Below are 10837 nucleotides of genomic sequence, written 5' to 3'. Positions count from 1 at the left end.
GTCACCCGACCGGCTCAGGAAGCGGGACCCGGCGGGATCAGGTGAGTATAGGGTGCTCAAGCGGGGGCCGGGAGCCTGTCACCCCGGCATGGGGGGTGACAGGTTCCCTTTAACTACTAACGATCGCGAACAACATTGTTTATTGTTAACCTAAAATCGTTCACCATATTACGCAGAACGATGGTTGTTAGTTACGATCATTACTACGTGTGTAAGGTTGGTGGTAATGTGTGTAAGGTCAATGGTAATGTGAATAAGGGAAATGGTAATGTGTGTAAGGGTATTGCTAATGTGTGTAAGGTCAATGGTAATGTGTGTAAGGGTAATGGTAATGTGTATAAGGGTAATGGTAATGTGTGTAAGGTGGTAATGTGTGTAAGGTCAGTGGTAATGTGTGTAAGGTCAGTGGTAATGTGTGTAAGGTCAGTGGTAATGTGTGTAAGGGTAATGGTAATGTGTGTAAGGTGGTAATGTGTATAAGGGTAATGGTAATGTGTGTAAGGTGGTAATGTGTGTAAGGTTGGTGGTAATGTGTGTAAGGGAAATGGTAATGTGTGTAAGGGTAATGTGTGTAAGGGTAATGTGTGTAAGGTCAATGGTAATGTGTGTAAGGTCAATGGTAATGTGTGTAAGGTCCGTGGTAATGTGTATAAGGGTATTGGTAATGTGTGTAAGGTCAATGGTAATGTGTGTAAGGGTAATGTGTGTAAGGTCAATGGTAATGTGTGTAAGGTCAATGATAATGTGTGTAAGGTTGGTGGTAATGTGTGTAAGGTCAATGGTAATGTGTATAAGGTCAGTGGTAATGTGTATAAGGTCAGTGGTAATGTGTGTAAGGTCAATGGTAATATGTGTAAGGTCAATGGTAATGTGTGTTAGGGTATTGCTAATGTGTGTAAGGTCAATGGTAATGTGTGTAAGGTCAATGGTAATGTGTATAAGGGTAATGGTAATGTGTGTAAGGTGGTAATGTGTGTAAGGTCAGTGGTAATGTGTGTAAGGTCAGTGGTAATGTGTGTAAGGTCAGTGGTAATGTGTGTAAGGGTAATGGTAATGTGTGTAAGGTGGTAATGTGTATAAGGGTAATGGTAATGTGTGTAAGGTGGTAATGTGTGTAAGGTTGGTGGTAATGTGTGTAAGGGAAATGGTAATGTGTGTAAGGGTAATGTGTGTAAGGGTAATGTGTGTAAGGTCAATGGTAATGTGTGTAAGGTCAATGGTAATGTGTGTAAGGTCCGTGGTAATGTGTATAAGGGTATTGGTAATGTGTGTAAGGTCAATGGTAATGTGTGTAAGGGTAATGTGTGTAAGGTCAATGGTAATGTGTGTAAGGTCAATGATAATGTGTGTAAGGTTGGTGGTAATGTGTGTAAGGTCAATGGTAATGTGTATAAGGTCAGTGGTAATGTGTATAAGGTCAGTGGTAATGTGTGTAAGGTCAATGGTAATATGTGTAAGGTCAATGGTAATGTGTGTTAGGGTATTGCTAATGTGTGTAAGGTCAATGGTAATGTGTGTAAGGTCAATGGTAATGTGTGTAAGGTCAATGGTAATGTGTGTAAGGTTAATGGTAATGTGTGTAAGGTCAGTGGTAATGTGTGTAAGGGTATTGTGTGTAAGGTCAATGGTAATGTGTGTAAGGTCAATGGTAATGTGTGTAAGGGTAATGTGTGTAAGGTCAATAGTAATGTGTGTAAGGTTAATAGCTACATCAATTGTAATAGCTCTTATGTCGGGTGAACGTCTACTAGTTTGAAAACTAGAATTAGGAGACATATTTCTGACATATTTCTGATAGCAGAAGCAAAATGTCTCATCACTGTCAAGACATTTCAGAGAAGTACATAGAGGAGAGGTAAAATGCATTAGTGTTATGGGGATAGAGAAAGTCCGAATGCCAAGATGAGGTAGATGTCATAAAAAGCAACTTTTCAATAGGGAATCCTTCTGGATTTTTTAGTCTAGCAACAAGAATACCGCTTGGTCAGAATTCCAGACAAGATTTAATCCTTACCTATTGAGTAACAATGTACTTTGTATCTGGTGTCACTCCTTGTAGAATATTATTGTATATATGGTTAATCAGGCTTCATTATTGTGATGTTTTTTGTAAATAATTTGCTTCATTCCTCTATAATCTATATCTGTTCTATCTTATGTTTTAATTTTGTTAATCATGTGTTCTCTACGTGATTTTTTTACTGATCATGTGATCTTTGTTCATAAGTACATAAGTAAGAGTGTGATAGTGGTTTTTGTCAGACCAAGTTGTGAACAAGGTGTGTGCCTATGCCGAAACGCGTTTAACTGTCCTCTTATTCCTGATGATTTCATGGATTTGCATAAAACTTTTGGATAGGAAGTTTTGCCTCACTCTGTGGTGCTGGACACAATCTTTGCAGGATTCTGGCTAGGTTGGAGCACTGCCCAGTAGACTAATACGGCAAAATCGATCACTGATCACAAGGATCACAAGGATCACAGCCAAAGAAGACACTGTCAGCTGCTGGTTTGAGCGCTAAATACAGTGAAATCCAAGGTGCAATGCCCCCTGGGGAACCCCAATATGCAGAAAGGTCCACAGAGCCTCGGGGAACCTTCAGGATCTGCTATTTCTGCTTCCCATGATAATAAGCATGAAAACACAGTCTCTAGTTTCTATCATTTTATATTTTACATCTACTATTGATTAGCATATTTTGAGACAACATTATTGGTTACCCTGTAAAGTACCTAATGTTGATTGGCTGTCCACTTCTTAAGATCCGCCCTCAATCACATTTCAGTTTCCCACACTTAACCATTGGCCTGCTGTGCACATAAACTTAAAGGGGTTTTCCGAGTTCTTTTGACAATAAACTTGTCTTGCCATATAAATAATATGTGTCATTGGCTTCTATAGCCAATTCTGTCTCTTTCTCTCGTTTTCAACATGATGACGCCGACCCAGCCTTAATCTAAGTATGTGTGCGATAGGCCAGCCCAGGGTTTTTTGATCTACTGCCGGGTCAGCCGGTCTGGTGGTGTGGCAGTTGAGTGGGTCTAGGGTCATTTGGGCACTTGTCACGGTAGACTGGAGTGGTATAGAACCCACCCCAGACAGTTTGGGGCCCAGCCTGCAGGATGAGTGTAGGTGTGTATAGGTGTGTGCGCAAGAATAGGCCAACACTTAAAAGTAGAACAGTTTACTTGCACAGTTTAGTGCAATAAAACAATATTTGAGGTTACTCAGGTGCTTGTGGTTGAGGTAGCGATAAGGTGCTTGTAAGAGAAGGTTTTTTTGTAGAGGAGAGAGGGTGCCTGAAGGGCCTTGTCCAATTAGTACTGTACTCTGCCTGGAACAGTGTGAACTGAAGAAGATATAGAGAACAATCATACTCACGTATAGACTGTGTCTGACCTCCTTCTGCCCTACAGTTGCGAGTCCTGTCTTGGTAGTACGAGCCTCAACCCTAGATATCTGAGCTGAGCAGACTTCCAAGACTTCCCGGTCGTCTTGCGGTGCGCAGTCGAATACCTACACTTGAAGTAACTTTGTTCCTCTGGGGTCAGTGCCAATGGCTACTGAGGTCACTGCCCTGCACATTTAAAATCCTTCTGTAACGTCTCTCCCCTTTGTACTTTCTAGCACTGCATAGTTGCTGTGGCTTTCATACAGAGAATCTGTAGCATCTCTATTTTCTCTATCCACCGACTACCACATACGATTCTCTCTGACTAGAGACTTACTAGAGACTCCCTCCTCCAACCTCCCAACAGGAACTAACTCCTCCTCCTCCTAACTTCCTACTGGAGTCTGACCAAACCCTCCTGTGTGCAAAAAGAGAGAAGACAGTGGATAGGATAAAGACTGGAGGGACAGCACCTGCATCTGTAAGTGGACAAAACGTCACATGTGACAAAAAAACAATTAACCCATAAGTCTCCATCAGCTGTGCTTCACATAGAGAGCAGAAATGAAAAGAAGGGAGACAGGGGGCGCTTCCTCGTGTAATAAAAAGGTGGCCAGGTGGATGGGAAGGAGATCTGACAGGGATCCACTCACCTGGGTAGGTTGTGCAAATATTAGGCACAACTCTAATTGCAGCATGAAAGGAGGTACTCCGCAGCTGTACTGGGGGACGTCACCACCGACGGTGGGAGAAGCAAATGCAGATGTGTAGTCAAGCGACCACAGGACCAAGGATCAAATCCACACCAGAATACGGTCAGCGCAGGAGTATACACAATTTGCACACAGCGGTGCAGCCAGAAGTCATCCAAGAGTAAATGGCGTTATAGGTAAATGTTCTTTTATTGCAATAAAAGAACATTTACCTATTACGCCATTTACTCTTGGATGACTTCTGGCTGCACCGCTGTGTGCAAATTGTGTATACTCCTGCGCTGACCGTATTCTGGTGTGGATTTGATCCTTGGTCCTGTGGTCGCTTGACTACACATCTGCACATAGAGAGCAGAACACAGAGCAGCACCTAGTGGGGAAAACACTAACTACAGTGAATACTTCATCCCCATCTCTGTGAACCCAAGGCAGTTACCTTACTCAGGTCTAAAAGAACTTAGGGGCCCGTACCGGGTCACTACATGTGCTGTTAGTCCTTCCAAATGGCTCAGTGAGGAGGAGGTTTCTTCCTAAACACCCCACTGATTCATTTACGCCCCCCTCCCTTCCTCGCTGTGGCGCTGGTCACCTTATCCTCTGTAATCAGCCTGGATACTCAGCTGACAGGCACTCTGTGTGCAGGACAGGAGAGGTTCAGAGGTTTGGGCTGATTACACAGGATATGGGGACCAGCGCCAATATCCCCTTAAAGGTGAAGTCTGGCTATGTAAAAAAATTCAAACAGTAGGGGTAGGAGGGGGAATATAACAAACTATCCGCACTCACCTCTCCCCGTGCCTCTCCAGTGCTGGATTGCTGTTCTGGGACCCCGCCAGCTTCCGAGAACTCCTGCAGAGTTGGCGCCACGACCTGGTTGATGGACTGCCCACTTAGCCAGTCAGTGACTGAGGAGGCAGGGCCGGCGTTAGGGGGGGGCAAGCAGGGCAAATGCCCAGGGCCCCCATCCCCCAGGGGCCCCCTCCCGCAGTTCCAGTAGGAGAGCGTCCTGCAGCGTCTGGCAGTGATCCCTGGCTGCTGCTATCAGGGGTCACACAGAGGCTGCAGGACGCTGCTGGGTGTCTGCTCCGTGTGTGTGTGTGTGTGTGTGTGTGTGTGTGTGTGTGTAGCTCCCCCTCCCCCTCCCTCCAGCTCCTCTTACTGCACGTGACTTCCTCCTCTGGTGTGGAGCTGTCGGGACGATGGAGGAGAGGATGACAGCCTGCTGCATGGTACATGAGGGGGATTCACCACTACACCCAGCATGCTAGACAGAGTAAGTATACTGTATATGTAGTGTGTAATGTGTATGAATGTAGGTGTATAATGGATGACTGTAGTGTGTGTTACATGTCCTGTGCATAGTGTGTGGACTGGATGGTTTGTATCTGTATATTGTGTTTTCATGGATGTGTGAGTGTATATATATATATATATATATATATATATATATATATATATATATATATATATATATATTAGTGTGTGAGTTAGCACTGCTGACTCCCAAGTGTTGAGGTGAATAGACTGTATAGGAGCTGCAGCCATTCTCTGGCCTCATCAGTCCTATGTAAGTGCTGCCGGTGACCACTGAGGCCGCTGATTGGCTGCAGCTCCTATGTATATAAGGCAATACGGTGTATTTTATTGAGAAAAGTAATAAGGTGGTATTCAGTCCTTAGGTGGTGGTCACTGTATGCTGGTAATATTGGTCTGTATATAGTGTATATATAGTCATTACTGCCATAGATTGACTGCCACATAATGACACTATATACAGACCAATATTACCGCCATACAGTGACCACCACATAATGACTATATACACTATATACAGACCAATAGTACAGCCATAGACTGACCACTGTATAATGACTCTATATACACTATATGCAGACCAATAGTACATCCATACAGTGACAACCACATAATGACTATACACACTATATACAGACCAATAGTACAGCCATAGAGTGATCGCCACATAATATTGGTCTGGATACAGAGTCATTATGCAGTGGTCAATCTATGGCAGTAATATTGGTCTGTATATAGTGTATATAGAGTTATGTGGCGGTCACTCTATGGCGGTAATATTGGTCTGTATAAAGTGTCATTATGCAGTGGTCACTCTTTGGCATTAATATTGTTCTGTATATAGTGTATATATATAGTCATTACTGCCATAGATTGACTACCACATAATGACACTATATACAGACCAATATTACCGCCATACAGTGACCACCACATAATGGCTCTATATATACACTATATACAGACCAAAAGTACAGCCATAGAGTGACAGCCACATAATATTGGTCTGTATACAGTGTATAAAGATTCATTCATTATACAGTGGAAAGTCTATAGCGGTAATATTGGTCTGTATATAGAGTCATGCGGTGGTCACTCTATGGCAGTAATATTGGTCTGTATATAGTGTATATAGAGTCATGCGGTGGTCACTCTATGGCAGTAATATTGGTCTGTATATAGTGTATATAGAGTCATTATGGGGCGGTCACTTTATGGTGGTAATATTGGTCTGTATATAGTGTATATATAGAGTCATTATGGGGCGGTCACTTTATGGTGGTAATATTGGTCTGTATATAGTGTATATAGAGTCATTATGGGGCGGTCACTTTATGGTGGTAATATTGGCCTATATATAGTAAAGTTTTCTTCAATAACGGTATGGAGGTAATATTTGGTCCTGATTATAGTGATTTTTTTATTTTATTTTTTTAAAGCAATTCATATAAATAGTTCTTGTGTTTACACCACTAGCGGCAGTCCTGGCATGTAGCGGCAGTCCCAGAATGTAGCGGCAGTCCCAGAATGTAGTGGCAGTCCTGGCATTTAGGGGCAGTCCTGACATGTAGCGACAGTCCCAGAATGTAGGGGCAGTCCTGACATGTAGTGGCAGTCCCGGCATGTAGCGGCAGTCCCGGCATGTAGCGGCAGTCCTGACATGTAGGGGCAGTCCCGGCATGTAGCGGCAGTCCCAGAATGTATGGGCAGTCCTGACATGTAGGGGCAGTCCCGGCATGTAGCGGCAGTCCTGGCATATAGTGGCAGTCCCGGCATGTAGCGGCAGTCCCGGCATGTAGCGGCAGTCCCAGAATGTATGGGCAGTCCTGACATGTAGGGGCAGTCCTGGCATATAGTGGCAGTCCTGACATGTAGGGGCAGTCCTGGCATATAGCGACAGTCCCGGCATGTAACCATCTGAACTGAGTAAGGGGCCTAATACATGGAGCGAAAATAGTCCGAATCAGGACGCTATCGCTCTGTGAGGACACTGGGGAACATGATCAGGTAGTATATATCACAGACAAGGCCTGAGGACACCGGGGAACGTGATCAGGTAGTATATATCTTTATTGTTTACTTTATACAGCAAGGATTGCACACACATCACTAATGATATACTGTATATATACACATAGGGGGAGATTTATCAAACATGGTGTAAAGTGAAACTGGCTCCGTTGCCCCTAGCAACCAATCAGATTCCACCATTCATTACTCACATTCCAAGATGGTGGAATCTGATTGGTTGCTAGGGGCAACTGAGCCAATTCTTCTTTACACCAGTTTGATAAATCTCCTCCATAGCTTTTGCTGCATCATAAAAGAGCCATGTAGTAGGCTCTCTAAGCGAGCTCCATTCTACCCGATTGGCGCTCACTTCTGCAGAATATCAGGCCGTGTAATGCGGCCTTAAAAGTGGCCGTACACTTCCAATAACTGCTGGCTGAACAATCCTTCAGCTGACAATTATCTGTCCCACCCGGTCCCGTCCTCCCCATACACAGAAATTTGGCACATCTGAGTGGTCATGTGTTCTCTATGAGAGGGGAAAGCCATAGCCATACAGATCTGATGGCGGCTTATCTCTCTGAGAACAAAGAGGTTGGGCGTTGATTTTCCATCAAGCTTGACCCCCTATGTCCACTGATATCATCTGTCAGAGGACTGTCCAGAGAGCCCCATACACCTTACGCTAATGGCCAAACCCACCAGGAGCAACAGGTACCACCAACAAAAGAGTAACATGTATGGGGACCTTAAATTGTTGCTAAAATATTTCAGCATTTGGGGCCCCACCTTCAACTTTGCCCAGGGCCACATCTAGTCTAAAACCGGCCCTGTGAGGAGGGACAGTCCTGTCATCACTGATTGGCTGAGTGTGAAGTTCATCTGCCGAGATTGCATTTTGCCCCGGGCTGTGACGTCATCAGAACTCAGGGGATAGTCTCCATACTTTAACACCATGTTTATTTTCATTGCATTGTGACGTGCTAATTACACTTGATTGTTTACGTTATATGTAAAAAAAAAAAAAACTATTTTGAGACAATTTGTGTCTGGAAGAAGTCCTCACGATGGCCCAGGTGGAATGAAGAAGGAAAGGAAAAGTAAACGACTGATCTAAGATGTCCCCTGTAATCCACTCAGAAAAGACGCCCCCTCTAATCCCTGGATGTAACTGCACTGTAATCACTTAAATTGTGTGCAGAGCTCATCTAGAGCTAGACCTACCTCTACATGATCACTGTGCGGGTAACACTATGGTGGTAATATGCATAGTGACAATATTTGCTCTTTATATACATGTGTTATTTGGTAGCTGTATGGATGTTGTATTTACAGGAGAACTAAAATATGTCAGGAAGGTATGGGGGGGCTGGAAACATGATAAACAAAGTATACTTACCCATTTCTGTGCCCACTTGTGGCGCTCTCATGTCTTCCTGACAGCCACCAGCTTCCTGAAGGTCATCCAGCTGCAACGTCACGTACCTGGCTGATGGACTGCGCACTCAGCCAATCAGTGATTAGGGGAAGGACACTTCCCCAGTCACTGACTGGCTGAGCGGGCAATCCAAAAGTGGAGCCGTGTCGTTGCAGCATACCCCGATGCTGGGCAATAGATAAGTGTGGTGGCTGAGGGGTCGGCCCCAAGAGTGGTTTCCTCTGATGGGCCCAAGGAACCCCAGTCCGACATTGATCTTACATGTGTCCATATGCAACACCCCTTCACCTTTCTTTCTTCCCAGCTAAGAAAATTTCTCACCGGCTTCTCTTATTGTGTGAAAATCAAACAATTCTGGGAGAAGCTACAAAGATGATGGCCCCATGACGAGTGCAAATAAACTAATGTTCTCTGTACACAATGTGACGAACAACAGGCTGATAATAATAGAAATGAGAATATTTCAATCTGCAAGTTAAAGAGCAGGAGGTAGAAAGTAAACATGATAAACATTAACATATCGGGACACACAGGGAGGAGGCCACATGATGGAGAAGGAGGAGGAGGACACCAGAGACCCTCACCATGACTGGTGAAGATTCCCACACTCTCTATATCTGGATCATATAAGAGTCTTAGTCTCCTCAGTGTCCTTCAGTCTTCTCCCCAGCGACCTGCAGTCTTCTCCTCAGCGATATCCACATTGAGATCCACAATGACAGACACAGGTAACCGTTCTCCACTGACCCCATGGATTCTTCTTCTTCTGTTTTATGTTTTCCATACTTCTCCATCACCTTTGTCTCCTATTTTATCGGCTTTTATATCTTTCTTTTCTACTGACTTTCTTTATTAGTATAAGTTTTATGGCATCTCCCAGTGTAGTCACTTTTTATTAGAGGAGTTTGGGCATATGTTTGCTATTCTGGGGAAATCCTTCAAGGGAATGTAGCACAGATTTATTTTTATTTTTATTTTTTGTTTTTAATGATTAGAGACAGATGTATAAAGGGTTATAATCTGTTCCTATTTTCAACGGGGTCAACAGGGAAATTTAGTTTATTAATAATAATAGTTTAATAAGTTTAATTAGTAAATTCAGCCGGGAAGAATGGGTCGGTCTTTATTTACCACCGGCGTCCTCATACACTGGTCTTCATAAATGTCCCCCCCCTAAAGATTTTAATCTGTTTAGTCTGGAGGAAAGAAGGGAAATAGGGACATGATGGAAACCTTTATATATGTTACAGGAGGAAGAAGGGAAGGGGAGGACATGATGGAAACCTTTATATATGTTACAGGAGGAAGAAGGGAAAGGGAGGACATGATGGAAACCTTTATATATGTGTTACAGGAGGAAGAAGGGAAAGGGAGGACATGATGGAAACCTTTATATATGTTACAGGAGGAAGAAGGGAAAGGGGGGACATGATGGAAACCTTTATATATGTTACAGGAGGAAGACGGGAAAGGGAGGACATGATGGAAACCTTTATATATGTTACAGGAGGAAGACGGGAAAGGGAGGACATGATGGAAACCTTTATATATGTTACAGGAGGGAAGAAGGGAAAGGAGGACATGATGGAAACCTTTATATATGTTACAGGAGGAAGGAGGGAAAGGGAGACATGATGGAAACCTTTATATATGTTACAGGGGGAAGAAGGGAAAGGGAGGACATGATGGAAACCTTTATATATGTTACAGGAGGAAGACGGGAAAGGGAGGACATGATGGAAACCTTTATATATGTTACAGGAGGAAGACGGGAAAGGGAGGACATGATGGAAACCTTTATATATGTTACAGGAGGAAGACGGGAAAGGGAGGACATGATGGAAACCTTTATATATGTTACAGGAGGAAGAAGGGAAAGGAGGGACATGATGGAAACCTTTCTATATGTTACAGGAGGAAGAAGGGAAAGGGAGGACATGATGGAAACCTTTACATATGTTACAGGAGGG

General features: G+C 43.7%; 1 protein-coding gene across 1 annotated transcript in view; it reads left to right on the top strand.

The window, feature by feature from the left end:
• The first annotated feature begins 9485 nt into the window (after window positions 1–9485).
• The window catches only part of LOC138796623 (tachylectin-2-like), a 24098-nt gene continuing 22746 nt past the window's right edge, over window positions 9486–10837 (top strand). Inside the window, exon 1 of the mRNA XM_069976235.1 lies at window positions 9486–9595. Within this exon, the coding sequence (XP_069832336.1) occupies window positions 9583–9595 (13 nt within the window). The 5' untranslated portion in view covers window positions 9486–9582. The remainder of the gene's footprint in view (window positions 9596–10837) is intronic.

This window comes from Dendropsophus ebraccatus, chromosome 7 (genome assembly GCF_027789765.1).
Source record: "Dendropsophus ebraccatus isolate aDenEbr1 chromosome 7, aDenEbr1.pat, whole genome shotgun sequence".
Taxonomy (NCBI): domain Eukaryota; kingdom Metazoa; phylum Chordata; class Amphibia; order Anura; family Hylidae; genus Dendropsophus; species Dendropsophus ebraccatus.
The sequence above is the reverse complement of the archived record's forward strand: the minus strand, read 5'-3'. Positions and strand labels throughout refer to the sequence as shown.